Below are 21,285 nucleotides of genomic sequence, written 5' to 3'. Positions count from 1 at the left end.
ACGGTGAGTTAAGCGCTTTCTCAGAACTATCACTGCCAAACTGTTGGTATTTTAACTCACCGAGGACTACGGGCCGAGGTGGAGGAGTGGCCACAGTTTACACAAATACTTTTCACTGTCGCCAACTGTCACCTGTCACTGTCTCCAGTTTGGACCTGAATATGTTTGAGCTGGGTCATGCTGTTCTCTGTGTGCTGATCTACCGTCCACCTAAATATAACAGCAACTTTGTTCATGACTTCTCTGAGTTCTTGGCTGAAATAATGCCAAAGTAGGACAAAGTTTAATCCTGGTGATGTGAGTATTCATGTGTGTTGTCCTACTAAACCACTGGCAAAGGACTTTTTAAACCTACTTGATGCTTTTAATGTTTTGCAGTCTGTCACTGGTCCCACTCATAAACATGGACACACTCTGGTTTTGTCTCATGGTTTACCTGCTTAAAATCTTCAAATTTATGATGTCGTCTTTTCTGAGCCTGTATTGTTTGAAACTTCTCTTCCTGTAATATCACTACTCGTGTCCTCCTGCTGCTTCTCGCATGTTTAAACCATCAAGTGCCACCCAGTTTCTACCCCTTTAATAAGGCCTTTAATGTTGATTCAGAGCTCTCAGCTTGTGCTGACACTGAGGAGCTGACTGCAAAGTTTTTCTCTACTTGTGAAAACATTCTGGACACTGTTGCTCCTCTGAAGGTCAGGCGGCCTAAATCGAAGTCTGAGCCTGAACGACATCATTCTGCAGAAAAGCAGAATGCAAATGGAAAAAGACAAGCTACAAGTGTCTTATGATATTTTAAGAGATAGCTGCCATGAATATCAGAAAACTGTTAAGAACCAGATATCCGTCTATTTTGCAGGTGTTATTAAGCACAGCCATAAGCCCCATGTCTTATTTAGTATTTTAAACTCTGTTCTTAACCCTCCCCAATCCAACTGTACACAAGCTTCTGCTGAAACTTGTGAAGCTTTTTTAAATTTCTTTGTGGACAAGATTTTAACTTTTAGAGCAAATATTTTACCCCCATCTTATGACCCTGCTGTTATTTTTACGCCTTTAGCAGTTTTTAGCCGTCTCTGTCGTATCTGGTAAAATTGTCACCCAAATCAAGTCTGGCTCTCCCACTGATGTCCTCCCCCCTCGCTTTTTAAAGAAGTTTGGGGCACTATTGGACCTTATATTCAAAGGCTCATAAACAGCAGCCTGACTTTAGGCGATGTACCTGTAACTTTTAAACAGGCAGTGGTCCAGCCTCTGCTGAGACGCCCTGGCTTGGATGCCTCTTTGTTGTGTAATTTCAGACCTATTTCAAAGCTTCCTTTTGGTTCTAAAATTTTGTAGTGTGCTCACAGCTCCAGACGTTTTTAAAGAGTCAAAACATTTTTGAGGTATTTCGATCTGGTTTTAAAGCACTTCACAGCACAGAGACTGCACTTTTGAGAGTTTTTAATGATATCTTACTAACTGCAGACTCTGGGAAGTCTGTCTTACTTGTGCTTTTGGATCTCACTGCAGCTTTTGATACAGTAGATCACAATATTTTGATTTCTCGCTAGAACATCATGTTGGAATTAGAGGCACTGCCTTGGAGTGGTTCAAGTCAGACCTGTCTTACAGAAGTTTTTGTCTTACTTGGTAAATTTCATTCATCTTCCGCCCTCCTCCCATGTGGTGTACCTCAAGGATCCATCCTTGGGCCCCTTCTTTTTAGTATTTATTTACTTCCCCTTGGCCATATTATTAAAAAAACATAAAGTCTCATTTCATTTTTATGCAGATGATTGTCAAATTTATCTCCCCCTGTAACACAATGACCCATCAGGCCTATTTTAGAATGTCTTAAGGCTCTGAATTTTTTAAAATTTAATGAAAGGAAGACCGAGGTCATTATATTTGGGCCAAGTGGACCTGGTGTCCCTCCATCTGACTTGGGTCGTCTTACATCCTGTGTCAAACCAATAGTCACCAACCTTGGAGTAAAATGTGACACAGCTCTTAAAATGGACAAACAGGTGAACACAGTGGTGAGAAAAAGCTTTTTTCAGCTGAGGCAGCTCTCTAAAGTTAAACCTTTTATTTCTTTTTCTGACTTGGAGAGAGTTTTGCACACATTTGTGACCACTCGCCTTGATTATTGTAATGGACTTTATATTGGTATTGCTCAGGCTTCACTATCACCCTTGCCAATGGTCCAGAATGCTGCTGCTCACCTGTTGACAGGGACACGTAAAAGTGAGCACATTACCCTGTTCTTGCCTCATTACACTGGTTTCCATTTTAGAATTCATTTTAAAATGTTATTGCTTGTTTTTAAAAGTTTTAAATGGCTCTTTTTTACCTGTCAGACCTTCTACACCGATACGCTCCACAAAGGTCTCTCAGATCATCTGACCAGTCACTCCTTGCTGTCCCCATGTCAAGACTGAAACACCGAGCTTTCACTGTTGTGGCCCCCAAACTATGGAACAAACGGCCCCTCCATATTAGGTTGGCCCCAACACTTGAAATGTTTAAATCACTTTTAAAAACACACCTTTTTTCAAAGACTTTTTAGGAGTCGTACCAGAGTCAGCTTGTAGTCAGCTGCTGGCCACTTTTAATGCTTTTATTTTGTTAATCTTATTGTTTATTTTACTCATGTTTTAATATTTAATTTACACACTGATTTATTTATCTTCTTTTTCATTTATGTCTTTATTTTATTTATATTAATTCCATTGTTTGCTTAATGGATGGCTTTTAACTGCTATCTCTGTTTTATTATTGGAATCACTTTGGTCAACTTTGTTGTTTTTAAAGTGCTGTATAAATAAAGTTGGATTGGATTATGGGCTGTAACAGGCTGACTGTGTTACAGAGGATTTCATCCTTTGTCCATCATGACAGTCAGACAGAAATCTGCTTCCTGTTCCCAGTGTGAGCATTTGTCAGCCTCACTGATAGAGGACGGCTCTCTCACAATGTGCTCTCTTTGGGTTGTACGGATCAAGGAGATCAAGGGCCAGGTTATTTAAAAATTTAAAAGTGAGCAGAAGGATTTCGAAATCAATGCGATACATACATGATGTGCATGATGTAGATCTTAAAACTCAGACAGTAAAAGTATTTGTTGGTGTCCATACCAGCATTTCCTAATGCAAGTCTGCTGACTTTAAGTCATGGCTATCAGCTACTAAAAATTACATATTTCAAGTCTCCAAAAAGTTGATTCTGTTCATCTGGACGTAGCGTTTTGCGGTACGTCCAGATGAACAGAATCAACTTTTTGGAGATTTACTTTCCTGGATTGAGAATGCATCAAGACGTACATACTTCAAGCTGTCAAGTGAACATGAAACAACTGAAAACACTGGGTGAACCACCCAGGAACCCTGACACAAGCTTTTTTTTTCCCACACTGCTATTGGAACAGGATGCATTCAAAGTTTGATACAAAAACTATATCAGCTGAATATAAAGAGCATGAATTTGAAACAGGAACACACCTCTGTGTGCTTTATGCTAAAAGACAGTGCCAACTCTTTATCAAATTATTATTCAATATCATCCTCATAGAAACTAATGACTCAGTATGTCTGATATATGGGCAGCAGAGGAGCAACAGTGGATTCATAAAATGCTTCTTTTTGGCTTTGCTGCTGCAGCTCTCCTCACTGACCTGTAAGACAAACACACAAAGAACACAAATGTCCAAGTTTCAGGATGTTCGCCATTTAATAACTTGAAGAATAACAGAAGCACAATTACCAAGAAAGCTTCCCAATGTGAATTTAGAGTAAACTGCTGCAGATTTTAAAACCACATAAACATGTTGAACAACATTCACTGGAGGTGATGGCAGACTTTGTTTACCTGCTTTTTTCTTGGCTTTTTCTTTTTTGGGGCGTTTGACCTCAGCATACATCAGACTGTCCTCTAAAAGAGAATTCAGAGCTCAGGATACGTTTGATCAGCAGATATATGACAGAAAGCTGTTTATATATGACAGGATGTGTGTGGACTTAGAGGTATATTTAAACTTTTACAAGCTGTGGATCTTCCAGTAACCCAAAGGTAACCTGAGGGTCCAGGTTTCTGATTCTAAGAGGTAATGCAGAAACTGGATTAAGTTGGTGGTGAGAAAACTCACAGCTCCAACTGCCTACAGATGGATTTCTATCCTGCTTTCTCTGACAAAACACTGCCTGAGTGGTCAAGTTGGATTCATCAGATATTATTCATCTGACATTAACACCATTAATGATGTTAATGCTATGCTCCCCTCAATGATCCTTGCTCTTGGTGATTTGAGTAGACTACAACTTTAGTGGCCAAAAAAATAATTAAAAGAAATTCTAAACCTGAAGAGCAATCTGAAAGAACCATTGATGAGATGTAATATTGAGTCCTTTACTGTTATACAAAAGCGTTACAAAGAGAGTACAGAGGATATTATTATTTCAGTAATTTAGCAGGGGCAAAGCAAAATCTTAATCAAATAGTAATAATCACTTAATTCAATCACCTGAATTTTTATCTTAATCTGAATAATCTACCCTGTGCTAATGCTGATTTCAGCTACAGTCATGAGCTGAAAGAAAGGAAGAAGGGGGGAAGAAGAGGAGGTACGCCTTGGTCAGCGTTACACTTCTCTGAGGCCTCATTCAATATATTGATTCGATTTATCCTTGACTATATTTGATTAAAATTAGAACTCATCATTCATTGCAAACATTCTGACCTGCTGTTGTTTTTGAATTACTCAATAAATCTGTTCACCTTCTCCAGTGTGTCTGTGTTTGAGTGCTCTGAACGACAACAACAACACAGTATCATGTTAAACAAATACACCTGACTTAACCCACCAAAGACCTAAGTGAGTGCAGATTAACTCTGCTGATGTGTAGTGGTAGTGTGTAGTAGCTAAGCTTGGTAAGTGAATAATAAACTCAATGTTGACCTATAATTAGCTGCAACATAATGAAATGACACATTTCAGCACAAACACTGAGTGAGACTGTTGTGACTGTACCTGCAGCTCCCGTCTTCACCTCAGAGTAAACAGCACTCTGCTCTGGTTTATGATGCTTCCCTGTGAAGATGATCAGATTATTCAACATGAGAAAATAATTAACTGTTAATTTTCTTAATCTTTATTTACTGTATTTTACATTACATTTATATTTATTATTTTTAAACTGCACATGTTTAATGTACTTACTCTTTTTTTCAAAGTTTTTAAATTCAGTAAGAGTGTATGTGACATCTTGATGTTCATCTGATCCTGAAATGTTCATATTTTAGTTACAGGACTGTAAGCATGTCAAATGGAATGAAATTCAACAATTAAATTAAATCAAAAACAAGTTTTATCTCTAACTGCTCTGTGCTTTTCAACACATATACTGTTTCATTTCTGTTGTCTTCCACTTGTGTGACTGGGTCATAGCATTTAATGATACCTAAAACAAAATGGGAACCTGCGTCACATTAATAACTTTAATAAAAACCTAAAATTTTCAATAATTCCGCTTAAGCTAAAACCAGAACCATGAACCCAAAATTCTGTTACTGCTTATGTTGCTTTGATATGAAACAACAACATTGTGGATTCTTTCAGTCGACTTAAAGATACAATCAGGCTGTAAAATCCTGTTTATTTCTCACTTTATGTTCATGTGTCAGTTTGCTGTTTGAATGTTTGTCCAACTGAATTTTGAAAAATGTTCTTTGACAAACTGCTGAGCACAAACTAAACCTAAAAACTGTTACTGTCAATGAAGGTTTAATGAAAGTTAATATTAATAATGATAAAGATGGATTAAATACTGACCAGGATGAGGAGAGTCGTACACATGAGTTTCATTCTGGTTGACTCCATGATTTGTGGAGGAGCCCGGACTGTGACTCTCAGACTGGATCGACCTAAAACATGAAATAAACACAATAAACTCAAAAGTAACTGATGTTTGTTTAAAATAATAATAAAAAGTATTTTACCAACCTGGTGAAGCATGAATCTGTGAGAGAGACAAATGTTATTACACATGTTTGTCATGTATAAATTGTTCCACTGATATTTTGTGTCATGAGATCAGAATACATGTATATGTGTGAATAATTAAAGTGTATGTAGTAAATAAACTCTCTAATACAGCATGAAAAGAAGAGGCTCTTACACTTGGACTGTCTGCAGCGATACAACAAGAGCAGGAGAATAATAATGAGAGAGACTCCACAAACCAGTCCAACCATCAACCACACAGGAGATGAAGAGCTGTCAGCTCCTGACACAGTTACTGTAACAACAAACAATAATTAATTATTAATAAAGTATAAAAAAAGCATTCTGAGAGCACAAACCTCTGCCAAGGCAGCTCATTCTGTGATTATTTACTTTTAAGGAAACAGTATCGTAGTATCTATGTATTCAACTGTTTTATTTGTACAATGAGAAGTTTGTAGTGAATATTATATTGTTTATTATATAAACAATATAATATTATATTAATATTAAAATAATGTTATATTTAATATTACAAAATATAATTTTCTGACAGTTCTCACAAAATAGACCCAGGTGGCTTCAAACCTTAAGAGAGACAATATTATGTTATTTCTTAGTCATAAAAGTAATTTAATTTAATTTAATTTAATTTATTTTGTTTTATTTTATTTTATTGTATTTTATTGCATTCCAGTGTTTTCTAATTTCTGCTACATAACTTTGCACTTTTGCTGTAACAAAACAAATTTCCCACCTGTGGGACTAATAAAGGCCATCTTAATTTACAAAAATCCATCAAATGTTTTGATCCTGCTCACCTTTAACTGACATCCAGCTCTGTGCTGACTCTCTTCCTGAGTACTGACACTTGTAGAAACCTTCATCAGACTTTGACACTGCAGAGATCTTCAGCTCCCCTCGGGTATCATTTTGAATAAGTTTGTCATTGTGATAGAAAAACACATTGGAAAGTATTTTTTGTGTTCTCAAACTGCAGCTCAGACTAACAGAAGCTCCCTCAGTCACAGGATGAACAGGACTCACCAGGATAGGACCATTACCATCATCTGTGAAACAATCACACACAATTGTTTCAGTCACATCAGCTGGTGCACACTTTTAGAAAAAAATTCGTGTCTCATGATCTACACAGAGATCTGACCTCAGGGAGATTTTCTGACCCACTGGTTCAGCTGGACGGATTCTCAAGTATTCGTATGGACAAAGACTACAAATCACGTAAAATGAGGGGAGATGTCCGCTGTGTTTTTAATAATGATAAATGATCTAAATGTTTTAAAGATAAGGATATTGTATGCGCTCTTGATCTTAAGCTTTTATTATTAAGTTTGAGGTCTTTTCACCAAAGAGAAATTTCAGGAAGATTTATATATGTGTTGTAAAAACCCCACATAGTGGTAACACATGTTCAGGTGCTTTAAAAATAGCAGACTGTGTGCATCAGCAATTAAGAGTTAGGGAGCATGCACCAATATTTGTTCTAGGAGATTTTAACCACTGTAATTTGGATTTCATCAATATGTCAATAATGACACACGAATGAAAAAGATACAGGACAAATTTTAGGTTAATATAAGACATGCATATGTTGCATATGTCGGGGCGATTGTGGCTCAGGAGTTTTGCAGTTCGTCTTGTAATCGGAAGGTTGCCGGTTCGAGTCCCGGCTCCGACAGTCTCGGTTGTTGTGTCCTTGGGCAAGACACTTCACCCATTGCCTACTGGTGGTGGTCAGAGGGCCCGGTGGCGCCAGTGTCCGGCAGCCTCGCCTCTGTAAGTGCTCCCCAGAGCAGCTGTGGCTACATTGTAGCTTGCCATCACCAGTGTGTCAATGGGTAGATGACTGAATGTGTAAAGTGCTTTGGGTTCCTTAGGGACCAAGTAAAGCACTATACAAATACAGGTCATTTACCACCTCTCTGTAATTTGGATCCTAACACTGTCCAGGTCATCTACAGTTAAAATCCACACTGACAAAGTAAAAATCCAAATCAAAGACAGTCAGGATATGGAGGAGTTGCTGCTTTCATATCCAGAGACTGTGACCTTCATCAACATAACAATAGTAATGAGATGGCAGAGGAGATTACAGGATACATTGATGTTTGTGTTGATTCTACAGAACCGATAATGTTTATTAAACTATTTCCAAACAATAAACAATATGTCACTGCTGAATTAAAACAATAGATTACATTAAAACAATCAGCTTTCCATAATGATGACTTAATGGAGCTGAGATCAGTTTAACAAGAAGTCAAAAGAATATTTAAGGAAGTGTGAGTGTACAAATAACTATGTGATTACATTTTCTGATGATACAGCAGTTTTTAGTCTGTTAACCAAAGATTCAGATGTTGCCGTTTACAAAATTGAGATTGAAGGGATTGTCCAGTGTTGTTAGAAGCACAACATCATGTTAAATATCAAGAAAACTAATCATCTTCATATTTATAATGATCTATTATCAAAGATCAATTGGAGATCTCAGCCTAGTTTTAATTACTGGAGAGAATTTCAAACAAGTAACAACATTTCAGTGTTTAAATGTTCAGTTACAGTGGGTTCATCATGTGGATCATTTGTGTATTCAGTGTTTGAATTTTTTTAGAAGGCTGAGGGTCCATTTAGTGGATAAATGCATCATGTTACTATTTTATATGGAGACTGATGAATCTGTTATCCATTATAGAATAGAATAGAATAGAAGAATAGAATAGAATAGAATAGAATAGAATAGACCTTTATGGATGAAAAGTTTGGGTGTTACACAGGTCCTCTAGCAAGGACAATATATAGTATAAAAGGAAGACACAAAGTGGTCCTATATACATAAGCAACTGAAGTTTGTATATACAGGTAACTATGTACAGAAATATGTATAGAAAAATTATATGGAGATATGGTATCACTACACGGTTTGACTTTCTGAGCTCAGATCCCAAATTCAAAATCTGATTAAGATGACTGGAAATATAGTTTGGATGCTCCCTTCATCGTCCCTGCAGGAGTCAAATTATTAACAGTGACATTATTTAATGGTTATGGGTGAAATTGTGAATGAGTGTTTGTATGTTTGTTTTATTTTGCATGACACATTTCCCTAAATTTTTTATGATTGATATTAAACTGGAGATATTAAAAGTTGATCTAATCTGATGACAGAGATGTTGATCTTTTTAGAGTTTTATTCTGATGGAGAAAATATAAAATACTAAATTAAAATGAGAACAAAAACCAAGAATATTTTTATGTTTTGGTGCCTAAAATTGTCTGAAATTCTCATTTTTGTTTGTTTTGCCACATAGAATTTCTTCACATACAGCAAAGCTGGGACAAATGTTCATGTGATGTCTAAATCATTCAGATCCAAGAAGTAAATGTATAATAACATACTCTGTACAGTGATGTTGACTGCACTGCTGAACTCTCCTGATCCAGACTCACACCAGTACACTCCAGTATCTGACTTTGATGTGTTGATGTTACATGTGGATCCAGTCATTCTCCTACAGTCAGAGTACAGTCGGCCGTCCTCAGAGAACTTCCTCACTCTCCACTCAGTGAAGTTTCCCTCACAGGTCAGTGAGACAGAGTCAGAGGTGAAGTGTTGCACTCTGTCAGGACTCACTGTGAGAGACGCTGCTGAATGAACATCTGGAAACAACATGCAGTGAAGAGACAAAGCTCACAGATGTTAGCATTCAAAATATCACAGTGAAAATATTTGTTTGTTTGAAGCTTTTGTTCTGAAGATCAGAACCACCGAACACCACCAAAAACTTTGGAGGCATCAATGAAACATAAAAACTGATGAGTTATTTCCTCAATATTTGTTTACAGTTTCCTTCAATATAAACACAAATCAGTGCCATGTTTCGATTTAAAGCCAAGCTGGTTATCAGTGGAGTTAATAAACATGTTTAATCTGTCAGCAGAATTCTTTCTAAAACTTTTCATATCATACTGACTGAGGTTAAAGACATATAATTATCAGGACTTTACCAGCTTTAACCCTGATCAGCACTAATAGAACAGACAACACTGAGTCTGACAACAATCCCTGAATCACACAGACAGTCAAATCAATGGAAAACAAAGGAGCCGAATACTGACATGTTTAAGATGATCTAACCCACATGCTTTATCTGCTGGCAGCTCATGTAGAGCTTGGTACACGTCATGTGACATCATGAGCTTTGAGTCATCACTCTCAGCATTATCCACCTGATACAGATCACTCTGAACACACTTCAGTCATTCGCTGTAATGTTTCTGTCATAATTCTGTGATATTGTCTGTTTCACAGATTCCTTCTACAGTGAGATATTTTGCAGCAGCAGGACCAAAACTAAAAACCTTTGAAGTATATTTGAAATGAACAATAACAGCAGCTGTTATTTGTGACGTCTTCTTCTAGCGTCCATCTGTAGTCAGTGTTTTTCTTGTATTTGTCAGAGCTGTTAACCTGCCTGCTGACATCTTTGTTTCTTTATTAACTATATTTGACTTTTTTATCTGAACACCTACCTGAGCACTAAACAAAGAGTCTTAACTGTGTAAATCCTGTCTGTGCACTAAGTAAAAATCATCAGTACAAACAGTAACATGAGTTTAAATATCAAAGTAAAAGTATTCAAAGAGAAAACATTTAAAATCTCATAGATGTCTTTTGTTTTTCATGTTATCACATTAAATAAAAACTGAAAAATGAGAAAAGGAAACAAGGAAATTCAGTTTGGTTTGATCACAGAGAGAAAGGAAAATATTCAGTTCAGTTTTAATGTACACAGACATCAATGGTTGTCATGGAGATGAGATTTTAATGTTCTAAATGGTGGTGAATAAAAATGATGACCTAACATGAGCTTATTGAAAGGACAGAGAGAAACAAACTGACCTGCAGACCAGACAAATTTTGGTTGACTGTGATCAGTGTGATACTCTGGGTCTCCTCTTCCAGCTCTGCACACATATCCTGCTGTGTGTGTCTGTCCATGAATGATGTAGGAGTCCTGTGCAGTCCCACTGCCATCAGGTAGCAGCTCATAACTGGAGGATTTCTCTGATAGATCAGGAACAGCTTTATACCAGTAGAAGCTCCATCCTGCAGACGGATGTTCAACCTCACAGTTCAGAGTTACTGAGGCTCCAGGACTCAGCCATGATGGAGACACAGTGAGGACAGGATCTGTTCAACAAAGATTTTCTCTCAGTGAACATGTAGTACAGTCTCTGAACAGTGAGCTCAGTTTATACAAAGAATAATAATCTCAGTCTATATGAACAGAAACACATTTTACAAAGTGTTCAAACAGCTTAAAGCAAATATGACTTACTGTCAGAAACTGTCAGTGTGACTGAATCACTCCACTCTGTTGTTTTATGCTGTGAACTTTTCATTCTGCCCTTACAGCGATAGTTTCCACTGTTGGATGATGAAGCAGATCTAATCCTGTATTCATTTTGATTTGGAGGTTTTATGGTGCTGTTTGTTTCCCACTCATAATCCCACTCAGTGTCTCCTCCATGGATCTCACATCTGACAGTGATCGTCTCTCCTCTGTATATCTCAGACCAGTTTGGATACAGAGTCACAACAGGCCTGTTTGAGACTGTTAATGTTCAAGAAAGTACAATAAAAACACATGAAAGACAAAAAAGGTTCAATTACCATCAGATGTAGTGCTTTGTGGGAAGTTACATTTAAACTCACCAATTTTGTCAATCCTGACTGACTCACTGTCCTCTGTGTAGTAAACTGGTTCTCCTCTTCCTCCTCTGCAGCTGTAGAGTCCTCCCTCTGAGACACTGATTAGTCCATTTGTCACAGGTTTATAAGATTTCCCATCTCTGTACCAGTAGTATTTCCATCCAGATGATGAAGATGATGGGGTCAAAGAGCAGTTCAGTGTCACACTGCCCCCTACTGGAACAGCTGTCCTATCAGCTCTCAGTTCAGCCTTGGGTTTATCTGCAGTTCAGTTTAGAACAAAAACATAAAAGTAAAAATGACTGAATCAGAACAATTTAAAGAACTGGATGGAAACATATAAATTATCAAATATCACAAAACCTTAATGGTGAAGCATTAAAAAATGAGTCAGACAAAAACTCTAAAATACTCTTTTGATCAGCACAGTGATTTTGTTTTATATTGACTTTTCAGAATTTACAGTTAATTACATAAATGCACAGTTCAAATAATTAATTTGAAGTATGACTCAGTTTTTTTATCCATAATGAGAAAGTAACCCAGGTTAATATCATCTGATTGTATTTTGTACATTTGAGAATTGTTCCTAAATGAATGTGAGCAGTTATAATTTCATTCATGTTATTTTGTACTTTTGTTTTTGGTGTATTGTTCCTTTATCAAATGTACCAGTAACAGCCAATCAGTGTAACCACAGCGAGCAGGAGAAACCTGAGTGAGGGGAAGAGATTCAACAACAGAGCAAGTTGTGAACAGATGCATTTTTATTTCCAGTCTTTGACAGTGATGGTGTCCAACTTCTGTCCTTGTAGATAAAATCTGTTTGATGGAGTTTGAATGAGGATTTGGTGAGTCACAGTTGGTTTTCTTTGGTGTCAGTTAGCATGCTATGTGCTTGAGTTCTTTACTAAATCTGATGTTGAAACCTTATTGCTGACATTACAGGGAGCAGTTTGGATGTGATTTCCAGCTGAGCTGTTAGGAATGCTGGGAATAAGACTTCAGTGTTTGTGTTGCACAACAGATCAGGTTTATTAGCCGAGTGCAGATCTTGGCAGTGAAACCTGAGGCTGTTGAACCTCGATGGTGATCCACGCCTAGGAGATCTGAATTTCCACTGAACTCTTCTGTTCCTGCTGGATCAACTATTCCAGAGATCAGGAAACTGACTCACACTTCTGAACTGTGGTACGACTCCACCATAATCTCTGTTACTGCGACACACAGAGGACTTAATCCAAGAACTGATTCCACACCAGACTCTGACTGTGAAAGGTTTTCTCTGTAAATCTGTGGACAGCTGATTTTGTGCTTTCAGTGTTGTAATTCAATTCATTGTGTTGGTGTTGTACTGGTAACTCACTGTGTTACTAATTACTCCTAACCAGCCACTGTGCAGGTCTAGTGAGTGAACAGAGTCGACTCATATTGATGAGAGTTTGAAGAGCAGCTGAAAGAAATCTGGTTAACCCTAAAGGAGCTAACACAGGTTAACTAGTGACGGCCCACTGCACCCTGCCTTCCTTTTGGCTCATCTGTGGCCGTTTCTCAATTCTCAAGTACGCGAGTACGTACTCGCGTTCTCGGCGAGTACGTACTGGCCGAGAACGCACGGGAGTACGGACTCGCCGAGAACGCGAGCACGGACTCGCGATTTGTACAATTGGAACACCAGCGTACGTGATGATGTCACAGGTCCGGAGTTTTTACTGCCGTCCCCTCTTAATTTAACTGTGAGTAACATGTTATGAAGCTTAACTTTAATCACAGCCAAACCGGTTTACTCAGGAACAAATAAAACACTGAAATAAAACAAACATTAACATTTAGAAGTGATCTAAGTGACTCATATATCATTTTTAACCTCAGTAGTGAAACCTCTATTAATAAAAATAGTGTACATGTACATACGTGTACATACCTTAATAAAAACAAGCAGGTGAGATGTTAGAACGCTTTTATTTTTATTTTAGTGGACACTCAATACTATAGACAGCTGCTGGGGTTTCTTTAACCTGAGTAGTGAGAAGAACACGATGTGCCGGGAGTCCGCTGTTGAGTTTTGGACGAAATGCATTCTGGGATATTTAGCTGTACCAAGTCCACACAAGTCATCACCGATGCATGGTCGATAAAACGGGCGGAGCGAGAACACATCCGGGACTTTTTCGCGTTCTCGGCTTGATGCGTGTCGCTACCCGATCCGTACTGGAAACCCGATCGGTACCCCACATGCGCAAATCTTATGTCACTTCCTCTCTTTGCCAACATTGCGACATTCAATATATTTGAATGATATGGTTAGCGCCCAGTTAGCTCCTAGCATTTCTCAACAGCTCTGCCTTCTTTTCGACTACCGGGACATTTAAACAATGGATAATCCGTATACAAACAAATTCACGCTTTTCTCCTCAATACAGAGTGTTCCCCAATTGAACAACAGCGCCGTAAAATATGAAGAATGGCGCCTAATTACAGAGTTAATAATACAGACTTTGTAATATCTCACGTGTAGATTCATCAGCCAGATTAAGTGTTTACTGACAATTGACAGTGATAGCGGACATCATCATCACTATTCCAATCATTCCTCTCCACACAGACAAGCATAAACACACTCGAGTATCACTAAATCAAATTTAACACACGTTTGTAATGACGCTAATTCAGTTTACAATAGGGTTCATTCGATCGGTCAGCAGGTGGCGGTGTCCTCGAACACTGGGGAGTAAACTGCCATTAAACAAACAGAAGAAGAAGAAAACCCCTGCACATGCGCGGTACGGATCGGGTAGACCCGATTTGTACGGTCCGACTTTGCACATGCGCAGTAAGGATCGGGGAGTTCTAATCCGTAACTATCTTTTTATTTTTTTGTTTTTGTCTACATTATATTAAATGTTTCATTATCGGAAACATTTTAAGAGACACTTATTATTCTTAACATCTTAACAGATACTCTGACCCGTTACTATCGTAAAACGCTTCGACCGGAAGTAGACACCTTTCGCGCATGCGGGGTACCGATCGGGTTTCCGGTACGGATCGGGTAGTGACAATGCGTACTTCGAATTGGAACAGTACTGGGGGACCGGCAAGATGGCTGTCGGGGCAGGCAACCTTTTTTAAGCCGTCGTGCACTAATCCCGGTGGACTTGTTTGGACCTCTACTTTTGAATACCAAATAGGTTGCTGTTTTTGTCTATAATTTTTAAGGACTAGATTCACCTCTTAAAACCTTTTGAACGGACCCAATCTGCCATTTAAAGGAGAAGAAGATGACGCGGGAAAAAGCAGAAGCTTCAGCTAAGCCAGCGGTAGCCTCCAAGAGCTCCGCATCCTCTGACCACAAATATGCAATGGAGATTTCAACACCGTCAGTCAAAAGAAAAACTCCACCTACGCCCACCAAAGCACCCCCACCACCTAGCAAAGGTACTGTATCCCAAAGCATGGAAACCAGCAGCTCCATAATAGAAGCCATTAACAAGCTAACAAACAAGATCGATGACTTCGGTGTGCAGCTAAGTAACAACATGATAATGGTGGCTAACATTGCCAAGCTAGCTGAAATGAACGCAGCCGATATAAAAGACTGTAAGGCTAAACTGTCTGGTTTGGAAAAAGACATTCCTGCTCTAAACGAAGAAAACGCAGAGCTGAAAGAGAGAATGTTGGAGCTAGAATGATACATGCGTCGCTGGAACTTGAAAATCCAAGGCTGGAAAGAAAAAAATGACAAAGATACCCGCAAAGAAGTTATTGGCATCTTGGCTAAGATCGCGCCACATTGGGCCTCCTCACTGGGCAACGCTGTGGATACCGTCCATCGTCTAGGGAAAAAAGAAGCGGGTAGACAACGACAAATAATAGTTCAGTTCACCATGAGGCACTACCGAGACGCTTTCTGGAAACTGACCAAGGATTCCCAGGTGTGCAAGGAGCTAGGCGTCTACTTCAAGCAAGATTTCTGCAAACTAGACCGGGAGGCAAGAGCTGCAGTTTGGCCCAAAATGGAGCGAGCCAGAGCTGAAGGGAAGAACGTCTACTACCGAGGGCACGCCGGTTACATCAACGGAGTTCGGGTATTCCCTGGGTGACTGTCGAACTATTCAAAATAACCAGTCAGCATATCACTCTATGAGTACATTGTGTTTTGCTAACAATTCTATTTAGGCCATGTTCTTTAACCAAATTATAAGATTGCCAGAAGTTTTAAATAGGCAGGTTCAATACTTACTGTTTATATTACCTATTTGGTACGTTACTATAATGATTTTTCATAGAGGTCGTTTGCACTTTGTGAATTCAGTTTTAAGGGATTAAGTGCTCCCAATTTTATAGAGTTCTACTTTTATCTGGGTACTTGAAGTACAGTCAACCTTTCTATTTTGCTTTCTCACTTCCCTTTTATGTCATTCCTTAGTTCAAATGTTAACTGTGTGTCTTTAAATACCAGGGGCTTAAGAGACAGTGTTAAAAGAAAATCAATATTTTTGTTCTGTAAAAATGTAAATGCGAGTTGTATACTGCTACAAGAAACACACTCTGTGGAGGCAGATGAAAATTTTTGGTCTAGTCAGTGGGGGGAAAGAATAATTCTTTGTCATGGTACTAACAAATCAGCTGGGGTAGCCTTACTATTTAAAAACTTTCGTAATAAAATTGAAACTCATAGGAAAGACAGTCTGGGCCATTGGCTAATTTGTGTGCTCAAAGTGGATAATAGCTTTTTGATTCTATGTAATGTTTATGGTTACAACAATGTAGCTCAGAACAAACTTTTATTTACTGAGATTACCAATCACCTAAAAGAACTATCTCACAAATACTCCACAAACAATCTTATATTACGTGGAGATTTCAATATGGTTTATGACGAATGGCTTGATAGATCACCCTCTAAATTCCATTCCCATCATATAAATTCATTTTTACACAACTTCTGTCTAAATCTCAACCTAATAGATCCTTGGAGATTAGCAAACCCACTTGTTCAGTCCTTTTCGTGGTTCAAGCCTGATGGTTCGGCTAAATCGCGTATCGACTTCTGGCTAATCTCAGACAGCTTAATGCAGAATAGTGTAGATGTGGGTGTCTCAGCTGCGCCTTTAACCGACCACTGTGTGATACATTTCAGTGTCACTCCTCAACTTAAAAACTCTTATAATAAAGGTTACTGGAAGTAACTGACCCTCAATTAATATCTAAAGAAATCTTTACCTTTTACAGTAATTTGTACTCCTCTTCATACTCTAGACCATTGGCTGAGACATTTTTTCAATCTATCAAACACCTGATTCCTAAAATTGATGAAAATTTTAAAAAGACCTGTGAGGGCAAAATTACCATTGAAGAGTTGGATAGAGCATTAAGTGCTTTACCCAAAGATAAAGCACCAGGTTGTGATGGTTTGACCAGCAACTTTTACAAACATTTTTGGGTTCATATTAGAACCCTTGTGTTTGGAATGCTTACAGAAATTTTAGAAAATGGTTCTCTCACACACACTATGAAACAAGGGGTAATTACACTCATACCAAAACCTGGGAAAGATCCAACTCTTCTTGATAATTTAAGACCAATTACTCTATTAAATAATGATTATAAACTTCTAACACATATTTTTGCAAACAGGTTAAAATCGGGCATAACTCAAATTATTTCTGACACTCAGTCTGGGTTTATAAAAGGCCGCTCAATCCATAATAATATCCGCCTTATTTTGGACTTGATTGACTACAACTACCTAATTGAAAACCAAGGTTTTGTCCTTTTTTAGATTTTTACAAAGCCTTCGACATGATAGAGCATGAATTTATGTTTCAAGCCCTTGATTTATTCGGATTTGGGGGTAACTTCATTAATTTAATCAAATTACTGTATAGAGATACTAACAGTTCAGTGTGTCTTCCACGTGGCACCTCACAAAGATTTAGGATTTGCAGAGGAATAAAACAAGGATGTCCAATCTCGCCATTGTTGTTTATCGCAGCAACAGAAATGCTTTCCATACTGATTAAAAAGGCTGAGTTTGGTAAGATATCTATCCTGGGTAAAGAGCTCTCTATCAGCCAGTTAGCCGATGATACAACTATTTTCCTAAATAACCTGAATGAAATCCCCAAAATCCTGCAGATTATTGAAACTTTCTCGAAAGCTTCAGGGTTAAAGCTGAATTTAAACAAATGTGAGATCTTACCCTTAAATGATTGTACTATTTCTAACACTTTTAATATTCCTGTTAAATCCACTGTCAAATATTTGGGTGTGTATATAACCAAGAATAAGAATGATTTAGATAACCTTAATATTTGGGAGAAAATTAAAATCTGTAGAACTCATTTAAATAACTGGGCTCAGAGAGACTTATCGATTCTAGGTAGAATTTTTCTTACCAAAATGGAAAGTATCTCCAGGCTAGTATACTCTGCATATGCGGTAGGAGTGCCTAAATCAGCAATCAAAGCTATTAACCAGCTAAACTTTGATTTTATATAGAAACGCAAAACCCACTGTATTAGGCAAGGTAATTTAGTCAAACGTTTTGAAGATGGAGGTTTGCAAACTATTGAATTTGACAGCTTAAACGGCACCCTAAAAATAAATTGGCTTAGGTCATTTTTAAGAAGTCAAAATAGCCTTTGGTTTCACATTCCAAGCAAAATATTCTCAGATCTAGGCGGAATTAATCTTTTACTTAGATGTGACTTTGACTTAAAAAAACTCCCCATAAAGCTCTCTTCCTTTCACCAGCAAGTTTTATTACACTGGAAATTAATATACAAACATAACTATAGCCCACACAACACTCCCCTATGGAACTGTCGTTACATAAAAGTTGGAAACAAATCAATCTTTATGGAAAAATGGTACGATAAGGGCATCTGGTCAGTGATGCACTTGTTAAATGATAGAGGTAAAATTTTATTAGAAGATTTTACCGCCAATTATGATCTGCAAATAAATAACAAAGAATTTCAAAAAATTACTAAGGCTATCCCTCAAAACATTCTATGTACAGCATATAATCTTTTTCAAAACCCTGACTATAGATCCCCTGATCTCCCTGAACTGTTGGTATATGGGCATAACATAACAGCTAACAGTCTAAAAAACTCCCAAATTAGGGAGTTTTTTCCCTTATAGATCCAATCCAAATTCCATCTCACATCTGTTCTCCGGTGATCAAAAGAAAGAGATCAGAAAAAATTACCTAAAACTTCCCATTCCTCCCAAAGCTAAGGAGGTCCACTACAAAATCCTCTCTGGTGTTTACACTTCCAAAGAATTTCTCAGACGTCGCTTCGCTATTGATGATAATTGTTGCTCTTTTTTTAATGGGGATATTGAATCAACAGAACATTTATTTTATGATTGTATATTCTGTAAAGCCCTGTGGAACGATGTGCACTACTGGCTCTTCCCTAAGATCCCAAACTTACTTGAATTTTCTAAAAATGATATTATGTTTGGTTCTCTAAGAAAAGAAAAGAAGCTTGAAAATGTTTTAAATGTAATAATTATTATGGGCAAATTCTTCATTCACAAATGTCGTTTTCTGAAAACAAAGTCGTCTTTTTTTACTTTTCACAAAGAGCTCTGCCTCTTTCTCTCATCTGTTAAATTTATGGACAAAAAACAAGCTCTGGATTTGAATCATATGATTGTTGAACTAGATCTGTTAGAAAACCCCTAAGGTATAACTTATTTTATGTTTTTTAATTGTCTGTCTTTTTTGTTTATTTGTTTGCTTATTTTTTTACTTTGATTCTGTTTGGGGTTTGTTTTTATTTTATTTATTTATTTGTTGTTGTTTGTACTTCCTGTTCATTATCCTTCATCTATATGTTGGAATTCAGCCTGTTCTGATACTATTTCATGTTGGAAAAACTGAATCTTTGTAGAGATTGCCATAGTTGTTGTACATTATATTTTGTGCAAATAAAAAAAAAAAAAAATTGGAACAGTACTTGGTCTCCGACTGATGACGTATCATGAGAACGCAAGTACGCACAAGTACGCATATTGAGAAACGGGGAGAGTCTTGTTTGCAGGCATTGGAGAGGCGGAGTTCCTGTTTACAATCAGTGACACTGGCAACACCTGGGCCAGTGTGCCAGGACTCTATATAAAAAGCCTTTAGGGCATAGTTTGGGTTGGCTGTGAGACACCAGGTTGGCCTTTGGCTGCGTTAGGTTTGGTTTTTGCTTTTGACACTATTAAATGCATCATCTTCCACTCATCCATTCCTTCACACACTACTGATGTTACTGATTACACACACCACTGTTTGTTTTTGACAGTAGCTTTCTTTTCTGTTTAATTTGTTTTAAAAAAAAATAAAGCAGCTTGGAATACATTCCTAACCATGTCTGGGGTTTTCTTTGTCATGACCGTACGGTCCGGTTCGTGACAACAGATAAGAGTTCAAACTAACCTGAACTGGACAGAAAGAGATATTTATTTATATTGTTGTTTGACTTTTATTTATTTATTTTATTCTGATTTTTGGATGCATAAATTAATGCCCGTATATTTCCGTGTCTTCTGTTTCCCACAAACAAGTTCAAAGTTCACTCTGGTCTGTTATTTTAGGGCTGCTAGTTATAAACTGCTGGTGTGAACAAAGACTCTGGTCCTAGTTATATGTAAATGTCTACAGTTCTACAAGAAGATGACCCGAGAAGGAAACAAACACTTCTGATACTTTAAGTTATGCAAATCCTAACAAATCAAAAGATTTGTGGAAATTAAATTTTCTACATTTGCAGGGGAAAAAAAATCTGACATTAATGAGCTCCACATTTATTAATTTGGTTCAGATCATTTCTTTGATAAAATCAAAATCCTTCAGTAGAGTGTGAGTGATAACTTACAATTAATATCATTAATCTGAATTATTAACATACCAGCACAGACCAGCGTCCAATAAAATGTGGCCATATTGTCGTCTGCAGTTCAGAGTTCATTAAGTGAAAAAGATGCAGTGTGTGTTTCTCATGAGAGCAGACTCTTTAACTAAAACCTGAAACCTCTAAGATTCATTCAATAATAGAAAACATGCTAAAAACAACTGAAGTAACTGCATCATATGTTTTTGCAACATGTAGTAATAAAACGATAATAATACAAAAACAGAAGAGAAATATAACTTTTGTTCTTAGTGGATGTGGTGGAGCAGCTGAAACAGGTTCAGCATTTGTTCTGCACTTCATGTATTACAGCTGCACAGCAGAGAAGTTACTCTGATATGTTTTGTTCTCTTAAATATGAATAAAAAACTGCTTTTTACATTTTTGTTGTCAGAAAGGTAATAAAATATATTACTAAGCAGCACAAAAGAAACAGCTACAAAATTGTAAGAAAAACAAGTGACTGATTTTGATCAAACATATAATCTCGGCGAAACATTTCCAACTTAACTTACATGATACGTTCAGTGTGATGGTATCACTCCATCTTGTTATTTCATACTGTGAACTTTTTATTCTGCCCTTACAGTGATAGTTTCCACTGTTGGATGATAAAGCAGATCTAATCCTGTATTCATTTTGATTTG

The 21,285-nt window shown here is 37.4% G+C and overlaps 1 protein-coding gene across 1 annotated transcript in view; it reads right to left on the bottom strand.

Moving 5' to 3' along the window:
- Positions 1-5,511: 5,511 nt before the first annotated feature.
- LOC134623975 (obscurin-like) overlaps positions 5,512-21,285 on the bottom strand; it is a 34,075-nt gene continuing 18,301 nt past the window's right edge. Inside the window, exons 3-12 of the mRNA XM_063468973.1 lie at positions 21,154-21,285; positions 11,724-11,981; positions 11,340-11,622; positions 10,908-11,200; positions 9,404-9,664; positions 6,805-7,053; positions 6,159-6,278; positions 5,984-5,999; positions 5,813-5,904; positions 5,512-5,516 (exon numbers count right to left, since the gene is read on the bottom strand). The exon at positions 21,154-21,285 is cut by the window's right edge and continues 146 nt beyond it. Coding sequence (XP_063325043.1) covers positions 5,512-5,516; positions 5,813-5,904; positions 5,984-5,999; positions 6,159-6,278; positions 6,805-7,053; positions 9,404-9,664; positions 10,908-11,200; positions 11,340-11,622; positions 11,724-11,981; positions 21,154-21,285 — 1,709 coding nt within the window. The remainder of the gene's footprint in view (positions 5,517-5,812; positions 5,905-5,983; positions 6,000-6,158; positions 6,279-6,804; positions 7,054-9,403; positions 9,665-10,907; positions 11,201-11,339; positions 11,623-11,723; positions 11,982-21,153) is intronic.

This window comes from Pelmatolapia mariae, linkage group LG3_W (assembly GCF_036321145.2).
Source record: "Pelmatolapia mariae isolate MD_Pm_ZW linkage group LG3_W, Pm_UMD_F_2, whole genome shotgun sequence".
Taxonomy (NCBI): Eukaryota; Metazoa; Chordata; class Actinopteri; order Cichliformes; family Cichlidae; genus Pelmatolapia; species Pelmatolapia mariae.
The sequence above is the reverse complement of the archived record's forward strand: the minus strand, read 5'-3'. Positions and strand labels throughout refer to the sequence as shown.